Source organism: Labrus mixtus, chromosome 10, assembly GCF_963584025.1.
Source record: "Labrus mixtus chromosome 10, fLabMix1.1, whole genome shotgun sequence".
Lineage (NCBI taxonomy): Eukaryota > Metazoa > Chordata > Actinopteri > Labriformes > Labridae > Labrus > Labrus mixtus.
In genome coordinates, this window is record NC_083621.1 from 11,557,725 (window position 1) to 11,582,375 (window position 24,651).

General features: G+C 41.4%; 2 protein-coding genes across 6 annotated transcripts in view; both read left to right on the top strand.

The window, feature by feature from the left end:
• The first annotated feature begins 992 nt into the window (after window positions 1-992).
• Window positions 993-8,910, top strand: dele1 (DAP3 binding cell death enhancer 1). Of its 4 annotated transcripts, none has more exons than XM_061048230.1 (12): window positions 993-1,111; window positions 2,966-3,083; window positions 3,347-3,449; window positions 4,857-5,001; window positions 5,145-5,354; window positions 5,485-5,567; window positions 5,682-5,775; window positions 6,255-6,397; window positions 6,508-6,666; window positions 7,276-7,368; window positions 7,668-7,827; window positions 8,001-8,910. In XM_061048230.1, the coding sequence occupies exons 1-12, from the start codon at window positions 1,081-1,083 to the stop codon at window positions 8,255-8,257; spliced, it is 1,596 nt and encodes a 531-aa protein (XP_060904213.1). In that variant the 5' UTR covers window positions 993-1,080; the 3' UTR covers window positions 8,258-8,910. The 4 variants fall into 4 exon arrangements, with proteins under 4 accessions (XP_060904213.1, XP_060904214.1, XP_060904215.1 ...); XM_061048231.1 differs by having other exon boundaries at window positions 8,004-8,910; XM_061048232.1 differs by having other exon boundaries at window positions 7,668-7,821.
• A 303-nt stretch (window positions 8,911-9,213) lies between these two features.
• Window positions 9,214-24,651, top strand: part of LOC132982012 (amyloid beta precursor protein binding family B member 2) — a 39,709-nt gene continuing 24,271 nt past the window's right edge. The window contains exons 1-8 of one of the 2 annotated variants that reach the window (XM_061048236.1): window positions 9,214-9,550; window positions 12,521-13,785; window positions 14,421-14,605; window positions 15,290-15,433; window positions 16,563-16,648; window positions 16,782-16,842; window positions 19,881-20,027; window positions 20,474-20,601. In XM_061048236.1, coding sequence (XP_060904219.1) covers window positions 12,552-13,785; window positions 14,421-14,605; window positions 15,290-15,433; window positions 16,563-16,648; window positions 16,782-16,842; window positions 19,881-20,027; window positions 20,474-20,601 — 1,985 coding nt within the window. In that variant the 5' untranslated portion in view covers window positions 9,214-9,550; window positions 12,521-12,551. Of the gene's footprint in view, window positions 9,551-12,520; window positions 13,786-14,417; window positions 14,606-15,289; window positions 15,434-16,562; window positions 16,649-16,781; window positions 16,843-19,880; window positions 20,028-20,473; window positions 20,602-24,651 lie in introns of both variants that reach the window. The other variant, XM_061048234.1, reaches the window with a different exon arrangement.

The following is a 24,651-nucleotide window of genomic DNA, read 5'->3' on the forward strand; positions in this document are numbered from 1 at the left end:
CGTTTGATCTCTATGATCTGCATTTTCTTACAAATGATTGAATAAGAACTAAAGCTATCAAAGCTGCCGTCTCCTGTTTTGATTACCTGTACGTTTTGGTTGGTAACAGTGAATACCTTTCCAGACGTGCATCTTGTTCTTTAATGTGGTATATCATTTAAATCCAACACTTGAAAATGGGTTGTATTCCACTGAGCAGTGTCCGTTTTTAACTTGTCAAGTTTCAGTATTCTTCCTTACTCTAAATAATGGAGTCATAATCAATGCTATTAAGAAATCCAGTGCAAACAACCAAAATATCTCCTCCAGTAGCATCCAGTTACTCATGTAGAAAGAGAGATAAATACACTTTTTGTTTGAATTATTAAGAAAACTCCATACAGATGTTATGCACTTATCATCCACTTGAACAATGGCATCAAAATCGGTTTAATAAATCACAAATAATATTTAGACCCTACACTTTATAAACCAAGGTCACACCTCTTGGGAATTTTGTTTAGGCTATATTAAAATGGATGAAATTGTTATGATTCATCCGAACCACAACAATAAGCAAATATTCCAAATATGCACATATCATCTATCAGCACAATTATTGACCTCATACAGATAACACAATATAGAGTCCAGAGTGATATTCAACAATGCAATAATGCTGTTTAAAAACATACAAAGCATCAGATACATACGTGATTTATAAAACGATAACATGATAAATATGCTGCATAAGCGATACACAGGAGTATAACATTTCCACAGACAAGTCAAATGACTTTGTCTGCTTTGATGTTTTGATAAGGACCTTATTATGAGATGAAACTGAACACCTCAATCCTGCATCTGTTATTGTGCATCTTACCACACGGTGGAGCTGTGATGTAGTAAACCGGCTCCTCAAGCTTCCTCTGTTGCGTCTACACTTCCGGTCTTCCCTTCAGAAAACACAACTCGTGACTGTTTTAATTTACCGCGAGCCAAAGCGGGCGCAGGTGGGACAACACCTCCACGATGAACTTGAACATGCTTTGTCGTAGAAAACTCTTCGGTTAACTCAGCCGTGAAGACGAAACAATCATCATGTGGAGAGTTCACGGTTTTGTCGGAAGAGGTGAGACAAATGTCCTTTCACCTGCTTCCTCCCACAATGCCATGCTTATACACGCAGGTTGACAATTTATAAGTTTAGTAGCGAAACGTTTGCGTATTCAAATTAGGCCATGTACAATTTATTAATTTAGCCTATTATGTGATAAAAGCTACTGAAAACAAACACGTCACGTCAAACAACTTCTAGTCGGTGACACTGACACCGCCGACCGGTTTATTTTGGTCCAGGTCAGTGACTTTTGTTTCTGTTGCTGACCTGTCCGTGTCCGAAAAATCACATAGCAGTGGCAGATATATATACATATACACATATATATATACATATACACATAATACACATTACCTGACCTGCATGAAACACAGTCTGCACGCTTACTGTATGGAAACATGCGTATATTCATAAATATGTGTAAATGAATCTGTGTGTATTTTCTCTAAACATGGAGATCTTAATGCTTGAACCAAGACTTGTGTTTCTGTTTTGCTGGTCTCTGGGGTGTCTGTGTGCACAAATGTAATTGGAAACCTTAACAAAAAGGTCTTTGTCTTTAACAAACCCAGACAGTCAGAACCGGATTTACACAATAAACCAGTCAGATGACAATGTTTTGGTTCTTGATGCCTCTGTCAAAGTTAATTTGCATTGTTCTGTGCTGTTAATTGAGAAATCTGTTAAATTTAATATTACCATTGTCACTTATATAGTATTTCTTGAGTTTCTCAAATTTCCTATAATTCAAAATAAACTGATAACTAGTTTTAATTCATTGACAGGGGTTAGTACGAATTTTCATGAATTCATACATTTTGGTAACTTTGTGAATGAACCATTTAAATCTGTCTACCATCTAAAAGTAACTCTTCTCCCAGGTTCAAGATGTAACCATATCTATGTAAAACATCTCATGGCAGCAGAGTTATACTTGGTTTGGAGCCAACTGTCTGTTGTAAGCAAAGGTTTGCTAAGAATAGGATAGGATAGGATAGTACTTTATTGATCCCCAGAGGGGAAATTTGGGCGTTACAGCAGCACAGACAAGAACGCTTGAAAATACACATTAAACAGAATAGATAAGATAAATAAAAATAAAAACAGGGGGTATACACAGTACAAAATTAATGATGAAGTTAACAGGGGGGAATTGAGACAGTATTTGCAGAGAATGACAAGATAAAGTGACAAGTGATTAAAGTGACTTGGTATGATAAATAGCAATATAAGAATGAAATATGTCTGACATTTACGAGTCAAGCTGATGTCTTCTTTCTTGCCTTATAGAGATGTACCAAAGTAGCCAAGAATTTGTAGGATGTACCTTCTAGCAGAATATAAGCAAGTCTGTGAACGGCCGATTAAACCGTAGAATAATCCACAGTCTGTTTCACAATTTCATCATTGAATTTATACAGCAGCAACAACCCCCACCCAACAACAGGTGAACACTTTTAATGGACAAACATTTCATAGTGTTTATTTTCTTTTAGTAAAATAAGAGGACTAGTTAAAATGTCTTACTGACTATGTGTGTGTATAAATAAAACAAGCCTTATAAGTCAAGCATATAATATTACCCAAAAGCGATGAAAAAACACTTCTAATGATTAAAAAAAAAAATTGTACATTTGTGTAGTTCTATGAGGACAGTGAAATTGATTTCAATAAAATATCTGTGGATAATATTGAAGTATCCTTATTCTATGCTTATTATTATCCAAATACACATTGTTCTTCCTGAGAAATCTTAAAAAAATGAAGTAGCGTACTTTGTATCTCATGTTGTTCTGACGTGGCTGAACTTTTGATCTTTCTCTGAATGTCATGTCTGCTTTTTATTTCCCCCCCTGTTATTCTCAGTTCTGCATCGTTGCCATGGCAGTGTCCCCCTTCGACTGACCCAGAACCACCATGTTGAGGACGAGGTCATCAACAACTCGACTCTCCTCTCCACCTCACGGCACTCCTCCGACAGCAAGTACTATACACACCTTCATCCCTTTTCTTTTTCAAACGTTGTCTGGGTCTGATGATTGAAGCTTAAACAGAATGAAACTGGTTTCAGCTGGTTTCATCATCCCGCAGCCGCTGCTGTGAGCATGAGCCTGGTCAATACAGGAAATAGAGACCAAGTTGTCTGCTTTAAACATAATATTTTTATGAAGCTTTAATAAAAGAGACTGGCAATAGAAACAGACATAAAACAGTTGTATTTGTTTGTGGCTGTTTTGCTGTCATCAGTTCTCAGAAAGAGGAGGATGGAGAGAGGAGGAAGAATCACAGAACCTTTCAGTTTGGCTTTGCCGAGCTTCCTCGTTACACAGCCCTGGATGCTGTGGGATGGGTACGTTTCTTTTTTTGTTGTATTTACTGTACATATTTTATTTGGGTGAGGGGGATTTTTATGCCTTTACTGTACAGTGTTTCCCCTAGGTTTACAGCTTGGGGGGGGGGGGGTGATTGCAGGCAGACGGACGCCGACACAAACACTTGAATCTCACTCAGAATGTACAGAGACCAGGGGGCTCATTTATCAACAGTGCGTAAAATTTCTTCTTCTTCTGTTCTAAATTCTGTCTTATGAATGAAATTTAGAATGTTTCTAAGTACAAAAAAGTCCGTATTTATCAAACATTCGGACGGCGATCGTACGCACATCGGTAGGTAATCAGTGTTGATAAACCCACATGTTCTTAACCAGCAGGCTCGTGCATGTTCAGGGACATTTGTCATTCAGAAACGCCTCCACTAAACCATTTATGGTAACAACAAACCTCTTTAAAAACCACGTGAACATATTTACCTTGGCGGAATAATACGAGAGCAAAGAAAAGGAGCTTTATAACAGAAATGGAAGTGGATGAGGTTGAATAAAAAACGGTAATCAATAAATAGATAAATGAATAAAATAAGGTTAGTAACTCTCGCGCCGTGATCCAATTAAATTATTAGTCTTTTCACTTAGTCGAAGTTACTAACAAAAGAACAAATGATGCAGGAGAGAAGGTGACAGGTCAGAGGAGAAAAGACGAAGATGAAGTTTGAGATTAAGCTCAGTGCAAAAAATAAAACGCATCGCCGCACAAAAGCGAGAGGCATTTGCAGCTGGAGCATAACAGAATAATCCACAATTTCACCCAAGAACGGTGCATTTATAGTGTCATCGGGGGCAAAGCTCTCTCTGGGGAAAAAAATCAAACAGTGACGCTCTCACAAGAGAACAAGCTGGACCAAACAGATCAGTGCGCTCTTTTGAAAAGCCCTTACTGCGGAGCGCACAGTTTGCCAAATCATCTAATAAGGCAAAACGAGCCATAATGTTACATTTCAAACGCCTGTCCCAGCGGTCTTTTTTAAGGTTTTGGAACAAATTTAGGCAACACGTCTGTTTCAAACTTGACAAATCACTTATTTGGGGTTTTTAAATAAAGAAAACTCGGAACATGCATCGACGTTGAGATTGATTCTGGCGTGCTGTGACACTCGTAGTGCTTTTTATTTGTAGTTTTAATGTTCTACCGCTAGATTCTGTGCGTAAGCATGGTCAGAGCTGTGCTTATATTTACACACAGTAGTTTCTAAGTAAAAGTACAAGTTGATAAACCCCACTATTTGCGTGGGAATGTTGTTACGCACACATTACGCACAGAACTGTGCTGATGCACTGTTGATAAATGAGCCCCAGGTGTCTACAGCTTCATATGATCATTCCAGTGATAACATGCAGCTGATTTCTCATGTGTGTCCACAGGGAACTGCAGCAGTTCTGTTCATGCAGGTCTGCAGGAGGATTCACTCTAAGCTCTCCTCAAGCACTGAGCTGAGTCCGACCCCTGCAGCCCTGCCAGCACCCACCACCCTGCACAAGTATGGCTGCCGCATCCTGCTCGGGACCTGTGAGTGTAAAAGAGCAACCATACCGTAACCATATCAACCGATGATTTCCACCACAGTCTTATAACCATCTCGCCCTTCCTTTTCATCTTGAATATTCAGAATCCCGGCTTTATGTTTTTTTGCATCTTTTTGGGTTCTCCAGTGTCTAGACGGGATGTACTGCCCAGAGGAAGGAGTGTGTCATGTCTGCCAGAGAGACAGATCCAAGATCAGTCTGTTGCTCAAAATAACGGCAGCAGGGGTTCAGGTGATGCCAGTCTTCACAGCAGCGGTGAGGAGGACCATCTGACTGTTGACTTCTCCGACCCAGACCAACAGAGGGCGCTCTTAGACCAGGAATCTCCTATACCAGGTCTGTTATGTGCTCTGTGCTTGTTGTAGTGAAAGATTTATTCAATATTTTAGTTTTTTCCTAATTTGGCAATGCTTTGTTTTTGGTGTGAGCAAATAATCATGTTTTTCTTTTCTTGCTTTACCCACAGAGGAATCACTTCTGTCCGGATCCTGTCCTCTGCAGAATGATGCCAGCCATAACGACACAGGGACACAAGATGCTAATGACAAGGTGAACATCTACCTCCTAAAGTTGTGTTAATTTTATTTTATTTTTTAAAGCTGAGTGATTGACTGTCTTGTCATCTGATCTTGATTGTCGTTTTGAACTTCTGTGTGTTTTCAGACGGTGTTGTCTGATGAGGAGAGGATGACAGGAGCAGCAATGAACCTCAGACATGTTGGAGAAACCAGCATTCCTGTCATCCTTAACATCATGGGTAATACTTTATAAATACAGTTTCACACCAAATATTGTTTTAAATCCGTTCATGCTAACTAAATGCCATACTTTACTGACTTCGCGGCTATTTTTAAGCCATTTAAATCAGACACAGAAATAAATAAATTTTAAAAATAAAATAGACGCGCGGCCGAGTCCACAGGCGAGTCTGCGGCCGCACATCGGAGAAAAACACAGAGAACATGACAGCTACTTTGTGGCTTGTATTGTGTCATTTTAGACAGATACAGCCATGATTTCTCCATAATGAAGGCTGTCAGCGTTGTGTACCCGCGTGCTTGTGCTCGTGCATGAAGTGTACCAAAGCTAAGGAAGCGTACCGTGCCTGAGCACGATACGGAGCGGTCACACTGGCCAAACGAACTGGACTTTAGCGTTGAAGCGTGCTTGGGCACGGTACGGATGGCCAGTGTGACCGCGCCCTAACTTATACCTTCATCTCTTCTTCTGTGGCAGGTCTAGAGAGTGCCAAGAGTGAGAACTACGAACAAGCTTTCATATGTTTTGTAGCTGCAGCTCAGCAGGGTTACAACAAGGCTCAGTTTAACACAGGTGTGTGCTACGAGAAAGGCCGAGGAGTCACTGAGGACAAAGAGAAAGTGAGGATCCAGACAGCACTTTCCTTTTAAGCTGAAAATCCTCACGCTTCTTCTCTCTGACATCAGAAATCAGTCTGTAACTTGCTCTCCCTTTTTGTTTTCACTTTAAGGCTCTCTATTACTACCAGCAGGCAGCAACCGGGGGTCACAAACAGGCTAAGTACCGCTATGCAAAACTGCTTCTGACCAGCAGTGGGCACCCGGGATTAGAGGAGCTAAACAATGCCATTGACTTCCTGGAACAGGCTGCTGCAGCTGGATTCACCAAGGTAAAAAATCATGACAGAAACTTAAACACTCTTCCAAAATAAAATACTTCTGCAACTGCAGTGAAAGTTCATTCAAACACTGTAACACAGTTCTTCATTACTGATTGTTAGCTTTATCACATTTCTATTGTCATGATATTTACTGGTAACATTCAAATGTTCTTTATCTTAGACATTTAAGACCTTTAAAAAAATCTATTCTAGACCTGTTTTTACAGAAGACATTTGGATTTGTATTGGTAGAAGGAGCATAGGTGCAACTATGCGACATCATTTCCTGGTACTGTTCGTACTGTCTCGCTGTCACGCTGTCATGGTTCAGTGGAACCCTTAGAAGGAAAAGGGTATTGAAAATATTGTATTTTTCTTCTACTACATGTCAAAATGTCTGCAGTTACAGGCTTGCTATGTATGACTTGGAGTGAGGAAAATTGAGGGAGGGAAGTGAGGGAAAATTGAATGTGTTCAATTCAACTTTCTACTCATCTTTTTTTCATTAAAGAAGTCCCAACTTAAGAGCATCGTGGCTAAAAAACAGCGAGTTTACTGGTTAATTTATAGACCGTCTGAAGCAGCCTACGTAAACTCTGTTTTTCTCCCACTCTCCAGGCTCAGGTGTGCCTGGCCTCGGTTTACTCTCAGGAGCCTGTAAGAGACGGCCGCAAGTCTGCACAGTACCTGAAGATGGCAGCAGAGAGCGGAGTGAGTGCCCTTCTAGATGCTTCGAGGGTTTTATTTACAGTTTATTTGCTTTCCTTTCACCTCCCCTCCCAGTGTAACATCTCAGACACTCTTGGAAACAGAGAGTCCCCACCATCCATACTTACTTCCATTGATTTTAATAGTAAATCTTAAGTTTCTGCCCATATGATCATATTTCAAGTTCAAGGTGTCAATTTGGTATTAATGACATTAAGTTGCAGCCACAGGTTCATGTTCTTGTATTTTCAAAATAGTCTTCTTAAGGCCACAATTTCAATAACTTGTGTTTATGTGTGCAGGACCACAGTGCCCTGCTGTTCTTGGGTCAGTGTTATGAGAGCGGCTTTGGGGTGCAGCAGAATCTGAGGACAGCGCTTCAATACTACAAACAAGCAGCACAATTAGGCAACAAGCAGGCTAAGAGCTTACTGACGCCTCCTACTGACACAGACAGTAAGGGTAGGCACACATGCTCTGTTGGAGAGACGCACATTTGTGTTAGTCATTGCATTTTGGTTCATTTGTTAAAAGATGACACTGCATGTGATGAGCTTTTAATGAGCCAAGACAGCAGTGATAATATCTGTGAGAATGAGTGATTTATTTCTCTTCTGTGTCTCTCTCCTCTTCAGCAGAAGATGCAACGTTGCGCTCCATCCGTTCAGCTCCATGTTTCTCTGTAGCCAGCCGTGGAGTCCAGCATCCCTACTTATCTCTGGCCAGTTGTGTCGACCCCTCCGCCTGTCACCCTGTCACACCTCCCGTCTTGCCTCACTCCTGGAGCACTGGGAGCCTGTGTACCCCCTCAGCACTTTCCTCCCCACCTCTACCCCTCCACCACAGTAGGAGTGAGGGAGGAGCCTGCCAGTGGACTGTCGGGATAGGATAGTTCTCTCCTGAGCCGGAACAGGTCAAACAGGAATGTATTTTGACTGTGAATTTGAAAAAAACAAAACGGATAACTGAAGTCAAGGATGCGCACTTATGATGTCTGGATTAGAATATATTTTTTACTTAAAGTGTGTCTGTGAGTTCAGCCATGTGGCTATGTTGAAGAGTTTTTATAAGTGTAAGGCAGTTGTAAGATAAAAAGTCAGAATTGTATTTCTAGAGGGTCATTCTTAAGCTTTCCTGTTTGTTTTTATACACTACATTGTTTACCCTTGTGCCTTTTGACATGATGAAATAGTTCTCTGGTAGCTGCTCAATTCTCTCACCTACTAAGTAGGGATTAATGACATACAGTAGAAGGTGTATAATATTTTTTTCCCCCATGCATTATGTTTCTTTCACTTCTTGAACTGCCAATTTGCAGCATAACTGACATAACTAACCTATTATCATAGAGTAATAATGTTATACTAAAGTGCTGTCTGTCATTTTAAAGCAGCTTCAGAGGAGAAAAGGGGAAATTAATGATTTGTGAAAGTCATGCCTGTATTTTATAGCTACCAAAGATTATTATGTTGCACTATAAGGACGATGTTTTACTGTTTAACGCACATGCTAAGGAAAAAATAAAAATAATGATTCTTCAATTCAGTTCAATGACCTTCTTGTTGTTATAGCATTCACTTCAGTTGATTTAGCAGGAAGTTTATAAAAGAGGAATCTTTTTATTAACTGTATATATTTATAGATTTACAGATGATAGCAGAACTAGTTTTAGGAGCATTTGGAGCCAATCTTTGTTTAAGGTTTATATTCATTAACAGTCTGTGCGCTTTATAGACAGACTTGCATTTTACACCATTCATATTTTTTTAAGACCACTGGATGACGTAAGACTCGATGATGTGTGATTTCATTACCTGTGTTGGAAAAATAACACCGGTAGATTTATTGTGGTTGCGTCTCCGCCTCGCGCTCAGCGTCCTGCGTCCTCGGCTCTGATTGGTCGGCTGGGTGAGGTCTCCACAGCGCCGCGCCGCTCCGGGATCCTCTGGCGCAGAGAGAAAGCAGAACTTGGCCGCCAGCGAGCGCTGAGCCGGGCTGGGAGGGTTATATGATGTGATGTGATCCAATACGGGCGGCCGGCAGCAGCTACGGGCGGACTGGCACTTAAAAAGGCGCTGTCGACGTGGGCCCTGCTTTTCACTCTGCCTCTGTGTGCGTGAGTGAGTGAGTGTGTGTGTGTCGTCGTGGGAGCGGAGGCGCAGGAGCACGGAGGCTGACCGAAGCGGTGAGTGGATGTAAATAGATGCCCTCGTCGGGATGCGCTCCCCTCCCAGTGCGGCGCTGATAATGGGGCTGGATGCTGAAGATGTACTGCGTCTCACATATCGACAGCTTTCCTCCCGCAGCACGAGCAACTCCACCTCAGCGTCCTCGTCGATATGCTAGATTTAAAGATGGTCGGACGCTATTTTAGACATTTTATTGAGGGAGTTGTATTGAAGTGGCAGCAAGAAACGAGGGGCTAGGATACTCCACCCATGACATCATCGACTTTTTCAAGTTCATCTCCCCCCACCCCCCCCTGCTTGTGCTTTCATCTGTTGCATTTCCTTTCTGAAGCAGTGGGTGCAGCTCAGAGTTGGGGGGAAAGGGGCCTAGACATTAGAGGGAGGAAGTTGATAATGGATGGTTGTATGAGAGGGAAATGTCTTTTAAATTTAGAACTTGTTACATTATGAATCTCTAAAGTCATTTTTATTGATTTTTGATATTTCTCTTTATGTTGACCCTAAGGTGAGCAGACAGCATAAACAAATAGGATCCTTTGACACCTTGCACCAGAAATATAGAGGAAACAATATATTTTGCTTCAACAGTAGACTACTCCTACAAATAGCAGAGACGGCATTAAAAAAAAACATCATTTAAATGAGACATGATTAATTCATTAGTACATAACTTCCTGCTGCCTTGTAACCAGCTGCTGTACCCCGTGTATTGTATGAATGACCTCTGCTGTTGGAGAGCACAATAGATTTATTGAGGACAAACAGTTTAATGACCTCTGTGTGATGACTGTGCCCTCACTGTCTTGCAAACTGCTGTGTCATTCTACCCGCTTTCTCTGTAACCAGCCTTTCTCGTCCCACCTCCCTGGCCTACTTGCGGGCCCAGCGTCTCTAACTGCTGGAGATCTGACTGCGAGGGGGGGAGAAAAGTAATTCAGAAATCATTGAACATTTTGAGAAAGAAAAGCAGAGCTGAAATACTCTTTGCACGCTTCTCCTTTTGAGTTTCGGGACTTGTATCAGGATGTGTAATTTGTCCTCTGAGTCATGCTTCTTATTTGCTGTGATTTTCTGCTTCATTGGCTCTAGGCATAATTTCTTGCTGTCTGGTAGAAAGCTTGTATCTCCGGGATTTCACTTTGGTATCGATTCATATTGACATTATCCTATTTTGAGAGGTTGCAGAAAATTGATCTGTGCCGATGGATAACCAAGTAATTCAATATTCTGAAAAAAAATGTACAAGGTTTATAGGATACATTTGATATGTGCTGCTTATTGAGAAAAGCAAATGGTGCTGAACGGTTGTGTGCAGGTTGTATATGTACCTGTTGACAGTGTTTGGTGTCTGAGTCACAGGCCTGGAGTGTAAGTGCAGTTTCAGCACTAACAGGTTGTTGTGGTTGTCTGGCTTATTGACAAAAGGACAACAAGACAGACACCCAGTGGGGAGAGAGAGGAGGGGATGGATAGGGGACCCGCATGAACAAAGTGCACTGCCCAGGGATTTTTAATTTTCTCCAAAATCCAGCCCCTGTCTTTTCCCAAGACCTTGTCGTGCTTTCAGATCTGCTGCGTTTGTGTTTTCCGTGTTTCTGAGAAAAGGCGCTGGTGGTGATGACTGCAGCATTGTTTGAGATGCGTGTTTATGATCTGTTGACAGGATATTCATACATTACGCTGTCATGACTGGATCTGTGTTCACCAGCTTCTTTTCATCCAGGATTCAGAAACAGAGGTGACAGAGATTCTGTCCAGTCATATGCACTTTCTTTGTTTCCGTCCGTCCATCTGTTTTCAGCATCACATGACAGATCCACCCGGAGATAAAAGAGACATGGCCAGCCATTAGGCAAGATCTGGCTGCTGTCTTACTGCTCCGCTCTGCTTTGAATGTCAGTACTGGATGAATACCTCAGGGGTCTGACTCACCCCCAATTTAATGCAAATGCAATCCATCCTAATGACTTTGATGCTGGGTTTTTTTTAACACAACCATAGTGACGCCTTTTGTGTTAAAGGCAAGTGAGACTGGGAAGTATTTGTGCCTTAAAAGCGTCTGAGAGAGCAGATAGCAAGATATTTCATTAGCCTTATGTTCACTTGTAACTTCAGAGAAATATGAGCAGAGCAGTACAGTACAGAATGTCTCAGCTTGATGATGTCACCCATCTATGATGACGTCATGTACACAGAGACACAAAGAGGAAATCATCCAGAGAGTTTGATCTAGACTAAAAACACATTTTTTACAACATTTCTTAGCATTTTTGTAGTCTGGAACAACATTAGCAGATAGGCCAGGGAAACGAAGCTTTAAAAACATTTGAACCCATTTATCAACCATTACACAGCTTTAGAGACAAGTAGGCATTAGAAAAGGTTTTCAACTGAGAGGAACATGATGTACTCTGACTGAATTGGGTTAAAGAGAGAGGAGAACTACATTCTCTACCTTTTCAAACCCTATGACACCCTCTATGTTTCCTTTTAACATATATCAGCTTTAGTGCTCTAAACCACATTTTTAAGATTATGTAAAATTTGTAATGTCATTTTTTTATTTCATGACAGATTCACTCTATTTATTTTATATACTGTATACGTACATGTAATTAGACTTCATTGCTACATCAGATACCATGCAGCTCAGTTATGAAGAAGAGCTTGGCAAACTGCATTAAAGCAACAGAGTAACCGATAAAGCATCCAGGCAATTTGCAAGATATTAGGTTACGGCAGATACTCTTCATCAGTATCTTCATACACATCTGCCAATTATTCATATAAAATTGTAATACAGATGTGCAAAGAAATTTCAGAAACACTGATGTTGTCATGTTTAGATGACGTTCCTCCAATGAATGTATCTACTGTTGGACTAGTTCCAGTTTGCAGATCCCTTATCATAAATCTTATGTCATGTTTATTTGTAATGCTTATGAGTGCGTTTCTTTTCCTTTCAGCTTCATCACAGCAGAGTTTTTTCAGTCAGTCATGACGTCAGTACAGACCCCTCCTCTCGCCCGCTCTGGCTCAACTCCCTCTAATGTGGGTCTGGCCAATCGCAGCGGCCCCTCTGCCACCCCTCCGACCTCCCTCAGCCTTCGCTCGTCATACAACCAGCTGCTTGGGCGGGATGTCATCAAGGAATCCATGGAAACAGGAAGTTCAGCCACCTTACCAAAGAGCCGTCAGAGGTATGGGATGACCAGCGTGCGAAGTGTCATGGGGATCAGTGACAACCTCTCTAAAAACCAGCCTGTGACCCGAGGGCGGGGTCTCCCCACCAAGTCCTCTTCCAGTTCCGCCCTCTACTCCTCTTCTTCGTCGTCCTCGCTGTTTAACACAACAAACCCCAAACTGGCCAAGAATGGAGCCAACATGCAGAGACGAGCTGAGAGCCAGCAGCTGGAGCTGAGCAGGGCCAACACAGAGGGTAAGATCCACAATGATGTCATCAATAACCCCAGCTCTGATTGGCTAGACAACTCACAGTTGCCACCATTCAGAAGAAGGACCAAGAGCTTCCTGGGGTACCATGAAAAGGGCTGGGATCTGGACCTGAGCTGGGGGAAGAAGGAGCTGAAGGAGGAGCAGAAGCAGCAGCCGTCCCCTGAGAAGGAGCAGGCCAGCCCTGACAAAGACAAGGAGATACAGAAGGACGAGGAGTCCAGCATCAAGCAGACCTTTGAGGAGGAAAAGGAGGAGGTGGAGCCTGTGGTGGAGGAGGAGGAAGAAGAAGATGACCCAACACCAACTCCAAGACAGCCCCTACTACCTGTGGTGGTGGAAGCCCCTCTTTCCTCCACCTCCACGCTCTCCTCCTCCTCAAACAGCCCAGAGTGGATCCCAGACAACCAAAACCAAGCTCCAGTCAAGGTCAAAGAGGAGCACTGTGTCTCCGTACCGGCAAGTCCCCGCAGTCCTGCGAAGCCCCCTCGCAGCTTTCAGCCAAGGGTGATCAAGGTGGAGCTTCACCCAAACAATGAGAACCAGTTCTTGCAGCAGTACCCGCCTTCTTCTCCCAAACAGGCTCGAGCTGCAGAGAGGAGCACCCCGACCAGGAACCGAGAACCTCCTGCTCTGCCAGATCCTGTACCTGAGACCGGGCTTCCTAAGGTGGGCTTAAGAATGGACCTGACTCCTGACACTCCTTCAGAGGATGAGGATTCCAGCTGGACCACCCTGTCACAGGAGACGCCCTCTCCTCAAACTCCAAAGGAAACAGGTTTTTGTTCTTTATGCAAAATCACCTTCCACACACTGTCACTCGCTGCTACACCCGTCTTTGTCTCTCTCTTTCAATTTCCTCCTTCTTCTTGCCTAAGGCGGTCTCATCTGAAAATATTTCTGAAAGCCTCTTCTTAAGTAAGAAAGTCACTTCAGCAATACTGTTGTAACCTTTAAGGCCCCTGTGAGACACCTTATGGCGCATAGAGTGAATTGGATGGAAAGAGGGAGCGAATACTGCAGAGAGAAGGGTGTGAAAAAGAGAGAGAAGGAGAAAGCAGCGCTGGTAAGCTATGATTGGCAAAAAAGTATGACAAAGCAATAGACAGAGAATGAGGGTATGTGTAGGGAAATATAAGGAGGCAAACAGGGAAATAGAAACCAGCGGAGAGAGGAAGGCAGAGATCCTGCTGTCCTACAGGGTATGAGCCCTGGCGTTGCTATGACAACAGACACTAAGTAAGGACAGGCTGACCATCTCTGAAATGAACCCTTGCCATCCCAGTGTGTGTGCGTGTACTTGGCTCCTCTATTTCTCATCATGATATGTGTTTTGTCTGAATGTGTCATCATGTATGTCTGGTGATACACATAAACAATATGTGTTTGTGTATCACTGTCACCCTGCAGCAGATGTTTGGGCTGAGGGGGACCTTCCCCCAGGCTGGCGGGAGATCTCAGACTCATCAGAGGTTTATTTCTGGCACATCCCCACCGGCACCACACAGTACCACCGACCTATTACTGCCAACGCTGATGCAGACACAGAGCTAGACCAACAACAGGAAACACAAGACACCCTAAAGCCACCCAACGAGGTGAGAGGAGCCACAGACCCCAAACACACACCTCTTGTTCAATTTGAATCCTGTTTTAATTTTTATTAACAAAGCTACAAAGTCTAGTGCAACAAATGTTGTTTTTATAAGAACTATTTGTTTAAAGACAATTTTATGTCAGCATACTAAATCCCCTGAGACAATACTGGAAAACAGCATTTTATTTTGATGAATACCATTTAGATGTCTTTCTTTCTAAACCATAGAATGATGTCTCATCTTTGTAATGAAAGAAAGTTTATTATTTAGTTAAGGTTAGTGTTTGGTGTAAATGATGTGGATAGCTGCACAACCATGGTACCACAGGGGGAAAAAATACTAGTTTACTCAAATATGTGTACTAAAATAAATTCTTATTTTGAAAAATTGTAGTTGAAAAAAAAAAAAAAAAAGACTATCAAGGTCCATTATCTTTTTTTATAGGATTTTAACTAAGTCTAACTGTATCTGCTAATGAACATTGAGAGGTTATTGAAAGCTTGTAAGGTTGTGTGACACGTTTACAAAAGTGGGCATGACAAACAACCACTTGTAAAAAGAAATAAGACATTAACATATTTAAATGTTAGCCAATTATATTGGAGAGCTGTTTTTTGATGAATAATGTACCCTGTCCCTGAATGTTTCACTCTTTCATCTTTCTCTCTTTTCTCTCTCCCACAGCGCCCCAGCAGTCTGATATCTGACAGCTCGGTGGAGCCGGTCCCCTCGCCCTCTGGCTCCTCCCCCTCCTCCTCCTCTTCCACCCCCTCTGATGATGTCACCTCTTCTGGACCAAATCTCAACATCACCACCTGCACAGCCAACGTGAGACACGGGGGCCATTCTCAAAGCGCTCTCCTCCACACTCTGTCTGACATCACACCCAAAGCTGAATGAAGTAACCTAGTTAAAGTTGAGGGGCGATAAATAAAGCAGCAAGCTTTAGGATGAACTCCCTTCACACCCACGGAAACAGGAACTTAATATAACAATAATTTTAAGTCACTCAAATAATAGTGTTCCACATAAATTACGCTGGGCAGACTCATGAAAATGACTCCACAATATGGGATAAAATATTTGGTTGCATTTCGTTTCATTGTTTCAATCTGATGTTTAATAAGATTATTATTTTTAAATCCTTGTAAACATAAAAACACATTACAGCATAATAAAGACACGTACAGTTTTCAAGTATAGAAACTTTTTATATATTTACATCTATATGATACTACTATATGTAACTCATTCAAAAGTGTTTACGTTTTTGCAGGTGATAACACTGAACGTTGATGTAGCGTACGGAGCAGTTTCCATGACGAACAATGTCAGGTGTAACACCTGTACAGTAAGCCAGCATTGACGTTGACTCGCTGTGTGAGGTTTTAACAAGCCACTCTCCTTCCACACTCAGAACTTTTAGACGACACTCAATGTGGTGGACCCTCCACATGAGTGTGCAAACGGAGTGGAAGTGTGAAGGGAGAGGGTATAAGGAGTGGTTTGAGAAAGGCCCACAGAGTCACATTTATTTCGGTTATTTTCTCGTTAATCAGCCTGTAACAGTTCATTTGTATGAATGGGAATATCTGAATGCTGCTTTCATTTTCAAGTGCCGTCTTTTATATTTCATTGTCATTGACAATCCAGGACTGTAGAACACATGCTGCATGGCCCTCCAATTACTAAAAGGATAAAGAATCACACTGTACTGTATACTGCATAGGATGACACATTGCTCCTTCACAATTAATGTGCACATACATAGCTGTCTTTATTTTTAAAGCTTGATAGATATATCTGCACTATCACTGCAGCTTTATTAAATTGACAGGAGCACATGGTAACTTCTGTTTAGGTAACACTGAAGTGCTTATTTAACAAAGATTAGTTACCCCTTATTATTAATACTTTCATGTCTGCCGCTATTCTAAGTCTGTCTGTTTCCCTCCAGGACCTGAAGGACTATCCCGTCTACCCTGATCCCAGTCTGAAGGCGTTTGAAGGGGCCACACTCCGCTATGCTTCTCTTAAACTCAAGTAATACTGAGTACTCATTTTTCTGAGTTCATCCACTAGATTTGTCCAGTGAGGTCATGATGTAAAATGTGTGTACTAGTTATGAAATATGACATCACTTTGATTGTTTGTGATGTTTGATGTTTTTCTACAGCCCCCCGGCGCAGCTGGAGACTGTGGACCTCAATAACACCGTCTCTGATTCAGAGGAAATGGTAAGATCATAAAAACCATATACTGATTATTTAAGAACCAGAGCTGCAGTGTGACTAAATTCATCTACTCAAGTACCAGTTCATGCCATTTTAAACATACACTATATGTTAGTGCATTTAAAAGATGTATCTGAATTGATCATTTTGAATCTTACTTCTATGAACACCTTTTCCAGGTAACACCTGCATATTTATATTTTTAGATTGTGTTTTTAGTGTGGAACTGTTACTTTTAATGGAATATAGAATAGTAATATTTCTGCCACCACTTCTGTGCAGAATCATCTGAAGAGTTTTTCACTCAGGCAAAACATAACTATTCATTGCTAAAGGCTTCCCTGAGAGAGTTTTATGTATAACACTGAAGTCCCTTCATATTGTATGATGATTGGTTGTATGATTGCACAGACAATGTGTGCAGTGAGAAGAGAGACCCCATTTATCGGCAGCCAAGATTGTATTTTAATTGCCACACAGACAATCAAAGCAGAAGTTCTTCTTCAGCGTGTAACAGGCAACTTTCTCAAACATACACAGGTGGGACTAATTTCTAATTGTCCAAAATAGGTACTAGTCCATCTCAGCAGAGGGAGTCTCCACCATTCATCTTTCAACACCGGAGAAGTCAATTAGCAGTATTAATGTACTTTTTCACCTCGAGGTGCATATCTGATGTAAAAATACAAAAAAAGAAATACAAGAATACGAGCCTGCAGCAGGTAAAGGAATATCTGTGATCAGTTCACAAGAAACAAATCACAAGAAACAAATAAAAGAAATTTCCTAATTGAAACCATTTGGAATGAGAGTATAGGGACCTGTATGTACTTGCAAGTAAAATTAAATGTTACAACTTTTAAAAGCAATAATCTAGTGTAGTGAGCAACCAGCTGTTTAATTGCAGTTTCTAAAGACGTTGAACTCTATTTTAATCCAGACTCTGCACTTACTCAAATCCTATTCAGACACCTATAGTATTCAGTTGAATAATACAACACCAATAAATCACAGTCTGGCAACATTTCAAGAGCACATATTCCTCCGTTATTCAGTTTGACCTCATTTGTTGAACAAAATGTTATTACAGAAAATGTTGTGTTTGTTTAGGAAGGCAAGTCATCAGGTTTTGTTTGCATGTCATGAAGGTCTCACTGGCATCCTTTCCTCTTTTTGTTTGCTGCAGTGCCACTTAGTGGTTACTTTGTGAACTGAACCCTAGCTCTTTACATCCAGACTGAGTTTAGCTTGGAGAGCAGCATCATAGAAGACATGTGGCATTCTCATGGTATAGGACAGATTAAGGAATAAGAGGAGAGGCAGGGGAAACTTTTTTGCTTGGGTTTAAAATTAGATGGAAAATAATCTTTTCTCAGACCTGCCTCTACCTGGATCACAGCCAAATCATGGATGTTGGCTGGAAGTTTTCTGTTCAATATTTTTAGTACTCATGGACATTAAACAATTTCACAGTCATTGCAAAGGATGTATTAATACAGATTTAAAAAATCCTTGTGAGTTACATGCTCACCTCTTTGTGTTAAGACAATGTAAAGTAAAGCCAAATGTTGCATCATATTTTAGATCCAAAAACAAGAAGATCTACACATTTTTTCTTGTTCAATCCAGATTTTATTTTTTTTCACTTTACTTATTCAAATTGAAGTAAAATAATTGCTGGAGTGTACGATATGATCTCAGTGTGTGAAAGTTTAATGAGCAAAAACTGAGAGGAAAATAAGATCAGTAAAAAGAGAGATAGTGTGTGATTGTGTGTCGTTCTTTGTGTGTATGGGTGTGTGTGTGTGCTTGCAGTCACACACACACACACACACACACACACACACACACACTGTCCTCCACAATCAAACCTCTCTCAGTTATTGTTGTGATGGCTGCTGTGAGTTGGTACTGTAGCTGTCACTGCATACTGTACACACTGTGAGAGTTTGTGACTCTCACAGTGTGTTTGAATGTAAGCATGTGCAGGTTCTTATACTCATGTTGAGTTTATTATCAGAATAGAAGTTATGTTAATGGTTGGATTGTTTTGAGGCACATAAAAGAGGTTTAAAGGAACATTTCAATGTATTCTAACTTTGATCTTATTTTTGTACATTTAGTCATGGTTTCTTTTAGTGATATTCATAAACTAAAAAATAACAAGTTTGAGATAGAACTTCAACATTTGAGTATCTAAAACCAACTGGACTTATGTTATAAAGTGTGTTGAGTAATGCATTTATTTTATTCCAAATACCAGTAAACTGTTGGCATAGGCTTGTGTTTTTTTTGTTGGTTTCTGTCTGACTCATGTTGGATATATTTTCTTTATGGGGTGTTACAATGAAGACAACAACTCCCATGATCCCATGCTACTTCACAACATCATCACTCTACTTCTTTTTGTTCACGCTTGCTGCAGAAATAACATCACTTACTTTAAGTTATTGAAATCTTGGCTTGTAGCCACAGTCCTGTGAAGAATTTAGTGAGGACAACAAGCACCATTAGGTTGTAAACAAAATAATAGATTTCCCCAAATAAAACGAGAATAATGAAAGTGAACTGTCAACAGTTACTCAAATTGTTTGTTTATCTTTATCAACGTTTTCAAGACACCTTAATTCCACTTTGACCTCTGCTATATTGTGACGACATAGTTTATCTTTTCAATGAAGCATAACTTCAGCTTTTTTTTGTAATATGTCTTCAAATAACATAAATAATCATGTACTTTTTTTTATCTAGGTGTGTTTCTATAACAAAGTTGTTTTTAGATATTCTGGCTAAACTCTTGCTCGTCTTTAACCCACGCTCGTCTTATCGTCTCACCAGCTTTGTTTCTTTCCCTGTGACACCTAATCACAGTGTTACAATAACAGTCACAATGATTTTCAAACTAAAACAAGGCTTTATTTTATATGATAAAACTAAACTATTCTTAAGTGTCGCATTTAGGCAAGTAAAAAAAAGTGTCAAGAGAACACTGTGAATCCTTACAGGTTTAACAAAGCTAATGTGTGTTGTGTTGCTTCCAGTCATTCCCAGTGCGCTCTCTGGGCTGGGTGGAGATGGCAGAACAGGACCTGTGTGAGGGGAGGAGCAGTTTGGCCGTCCACCACTGCATCAGACAGCTGTCTTACTGCAGGAGGGACATAAGAGACTCAGCCGGGGTCTGGGGAGAGGTCAGTCACATATGTTTCTTTGAATATATATTTTATGTGAATCAAATCATTTTTTTCTGACGCTTATGTAACGTAAAGCAAATGTTGGAAAAAGTCTGAAAACAAGATACAACAGCAAAAATATGTTATTTCTTTCTTACCTGTGTGTTCAATGGTCTTGCAACCCCTTTATGGTTCCTCCTGACCCTCCACATTTTTGGGTTGGTGGTTTTTTTGCCTTTTACCTTTATTGGTAGGACAGCTGAATGTGCAGTAAATGTGGCGAGGACAGAGAGGGGGGTAGGCATGCACCAAATGTTTGAAACTGTGAGATGAATCTGTAACCATTGCCTTGAGGACTATATCCTCTTCGTATGTTGCGCCTCTACTGACTGAGTTAATACAGCATTCCTTCCCTCGTCATTTTGAACTCAAATGAAAGTGTATCCTGGTCTGTGGTCTTGCAGGGTAAAGGGATGCTGTTAGTGCTTCAGGACCGCATGCTGACCCTGGTTGACCCCGATGATCGCAGCCTGCTTCACTCCCAGCCAATCAGTAGCATCCGTGTCTGGGGCGTTGGCCGAGACCACGACAGGTAGGAGAAATTGTTTTTACTGCAAAGGGATCATTCTTGGCTGATTCCGCCTTCTTAGCTATTTCACGCTTTCTTCTTGAACTTGAACCATTGAAATTCACACAAAGACGAAAACACACCAATAACATGCATGTACAAAGTAAGCCTCCAAACACTGAGCACATTAAACACTATGTGCTGCATGTGTTGTATATTTTTGTGGCTGTTAGAAGCTGATTCAGGAGATTTCACTAATCATCACAGAATGGAATCAGCCTCATTATTAGTCAATGCCAATTTGCACAAACTGCATTAAAACCACCATAATTATGCTCATTGCTGCATGTTTTCATTGCAGACTGAGGACCTTTGGGGACTTCAGTCATTTGGCAGTGTCCCGTGGTCTTAACCTTTCACTATTGAGCTGACATTGTGCTGAGGCTAGCACAGCTGCGTATGGGGGGGGGGGGGGGGGGGGGGGGGGGAGGCGAAACCCTTATTCATATGGGCCCCAAAGGGTTTCCATTAAGCCATTATTCCATTTAACCACTTCACACACAAGGCCAAAAAACACACCTGGAAACATCAGTACTGATATAAAACATACATGCATAAGATTAATGTGTGTGAGATATTATGTAGGCCTTTTTGTACCTATAGTGCTTTACATGCACACACCATCCTGACATCATAGTATAAGTCTGTGAAAATCCTTCCTCAGTGCTACATTTTAAACCTCTAAGAGCTCGGAGACTCTGGGAGATCCACTTTGGAGATGTGTGTCACATAAATGAAAGGAGTGCTGGAGGTTTGCAGTCCAGGAAGCTGTCTGCTCCTGACATGTGTAATCAGCTGTTAAGGCATTGGGTGAAAATGGAGTTTAAAATAACTTCTGTGGAAATGGCTTGGTCTCACTTCACCCGCAGTGTCTTGCTACCTTTTTTTTTTTTTCTTATTCCTCTCATGTTTATCTCAGTGTCTTTCTCCATATATCTTATATCATTTTGTCTTATTAAGTGCTGCTATAGTCTTTCTCATACACTGAGGTACACTGTGGGATGCACTCCTCTTTTCTCCATCTTGTCTTTCTCCCTTTTTCTTTTTCTTTTCCTTAACACCAACGCTGAGAGAGACAGATAAAAAGAGGGAAAGAAAGAAAGAGACTCCCTCCACCCTCTCCCGTCTCAGTGGATTGAGAAACTTTTCAGTGTGTGTGTCTCTCAGCGGTAATGGATAAAGCGTGTAGTGGAGAGGAGAGGGGAGGGTTGGCCCAGGCTGGCTATCCCTCTTGTGCTTTTTCTTCTCTCACTTAATATCTCACTCTCTCTCTCTCTCTCTCTCTCTCTCTCTCTTACAACGTTACAGCTTCTACTCTTTTCATCCTGTCCTCACAGCAGCACTTTCATATCTGCAGTTTAAAGTCTGCAGCCATGTTTTTACATTACTTCGGGTATGCTGTTATTATATCATGAAAGATATAGTATGTCTTACTATATCTAATATATAGATATTTGAAACTCTGAGACCACCATGCACTTTCCATTTTTGTAGCAAACTGTTTTCTTGCATCCCACATCTGAGGAGGGATAATCTTGTGTGTGTGTGTGTGTGTGTGTGTGTGTGTGTGTGTGTGTGTGTGTGTGTGTGTGTGTGTGTGTGTGTGTGTGTGTGTGTGTGTGTGTGTGTGTGTGTGTGTGTGTGTGTGTGTGTGTGTGTGTGTGTGTGTGTGTGTGTGTGTGCGTGTTTGATACCAGCATGTTTTGACAGAGGTTGAAGTAGCGTAGTCATACCTCTAGAGTGCACTATTTTCAAAGTTTGTGCATTAAGCTGATATAGTGAAACTTTGTACACTAGACTACGTGAATACCTTTGCCCATCTGTGGAGCTGTTTCACATGTTATGGCAAATTCATTATGCATTTAGACAACAGTCTATCAACTTGAAAATGTATATTTGTACAAAGCCAGGTTACTAAAAATTATTATAGACTCATTGCTACACAAAGGTGGCATCAATTAATTTCTCATAGGGTCATCTCTGTCATCATTGTCTTTATAATAAGGGTCGATGAAAAATTTACTCTAAATGATATCTGCTTATTCAGACCATTTATTAGTCTTCTATCAAAGTAGAAAAGATATCCAAGATATCTAAATAGTGGAATTTTTGTTATGTGTGTTTAGTGAAAAATAAGGTGGACACATTGACATCAGAAAGCTTAGGAAAAAACACAAGGAGGCGGTCATTATATTATAAGTATAATCTGTCTGCCGTCTGATGTGTGGGCGTGTTGATCAGTCTAGGTACGCACAGGGTTCATTGTGTTTCAGTGAATTAAAGTTGAATAGCCTATGATAATTATTTCTCTCAGTATTATTTGATATAAGTGGTCTTTGTGTGAGTGGGCTGTTGCATTTAATTCTTTGAATCTGTATGCAGACACACCAGATGCTGATTCTTGTGTGTCGTTAGCTTACTCTGCAGAGGTGTCTATGCATTTTCTACTTAATAAATGTAAGAAAATCTTAAATAACCTCTAAAGAAAGAAGGGGTTAAGGTTAAGACTTCAACACTGTAACCTTCAGGGATGAACTGAAACATCTGGATGTTTCACCACTGAATGGGAACATATCCCTGGAGCCAGGCTCATGAATCTTGTAGAAAAGTGGAGTTGAGTTGATACCTTCAGTTTGTAAAGTGTATCACTGGCTTGTGAAACACTGTGTGCTGACATGTGACTGATGACTCCCCTGAACAATGTGTCAAAGTGACTGAGTTTAAAGTCAGACAGGTAATGATTTTCTGAAGCTGGTAGATTGATTGTCAGAAAGAAAACAATTTTTTAATTGAGCACAAAATTTGAACTAGTGAGTTAAAGATTGGATATTTTAGCATGCATGCTTGCATGGAGGATATCGACTGGGATTAGTAAAGCTCCCTTTGCTCTCTCCATCCATCTCTCTTTCTGTCTCCTGTCTCTTTCTCTCTCCATCTATCTGAGGAATATTCCCCTTTCGTCCTGCATGTTCTCTCTCTCCCTCAGCTTGATTCAATATGAATGAGTCCCCCTGTCTCTTAAGCGGGGCGGGACAAGGAAGGGTGGGGGTCTGCTCCTCGATGAAGTCATGAGGCTAACTCAGGAGCACTCAGCAAGTCTGCAACGTGCACACCTGTATGTGCACGTTTGCATGTGTATGTGTGTCTGCACGTGGGCTTGAATTGATGAAGTCATAGGTCTAAATCTGGAGCACTCTACTTGTGTGTGTGTGTGTGTGTGTGTGTGTGTGTGTGTGTGTGTGTGTGATGCTGAATGAATGGGTGTGCCTGTGTCTTCCCCCTCTTCTCCATCCCCGCTTTACTGGCTGTAACGCTCTTGTGCTATTTCTACTCTTTGTCTCTAGCGCTCTTTCTGCCTCTCTTTCGTGCCATTGGCTGCACAGCTTTGCCTCCTCTTCCTTCTTTCTTTGTCCCATCATTAGCCTCTCCTTTTTTTTTCCAGGATTAGAAAGACAAGAGGGAGAGAGACAAAGATAGCAGCAACTGGGGAAGAGGAGAAGAATCTGAAAGAGAAACAGGGAGAGTGTATTTGGGGGGGGGGGGGACGAGAGAGAAAGAGAGGGAGAGTGGTGAGAGAGGAAGAGGCAGCACATGCTTCCCTGCTCACACTGAACCGGACACAGCGAGACTTAGCTCTTCGGACCGTGCGTGAGAAGCAAAGGAAGCCGAGCGGAGAGGAAGATAAGGAGGGAAAGGTGTAGGAGAAGGGAAGAGGTGGAGGAGGAGAGAAGGAGTTAGAAGGGGGAGAAGAAAAGAGGAAAAGAAGCCCTAGAGGATTAAAAAAAAGAAAAGAAGAAAAGGAAGAAAAAAGGAGGAGAAACAGATCCCCCCCCCCCCCCCCCCCGGTATCACAGAGAAGGGGCTGAAGCAATGTCACCGTGGCAGAGGAGCTAACAAGGCAGGGAAGTAGTCGTCTGTATCGGAGCAAGGATGTCTGGCTGTGTGAGTACCTCTATCTCTTATTCACTCACTCCTCTAGATCTCCTGATCCATCCATCCCTCTACATAAGATCA

Excerpts from the sequence above, each read along its gene's own strand:
- dele1 (XM_061048230.1), top strand. The coding sequence starts at position 1,081 with ATGTGGAGAGTTCACGGTTTTGTCGGAAGAG. Across the intron at positions 1,112-2,965 it reads TCACGGTTTTGTCGGAAGAG|TTCTGCATCGTTGCCATGGC; the intron begins GTGAGACAAATG and ends TGTTATTCTCAG. Across the intron at positions 5,002-5,144 it reads CCGCATCCTGCTCGGGACCT|TGTCTAGACGGGATGTACTG; the intron begins GTGAGTGTAAAA and ends TGGGTTCTCCAG.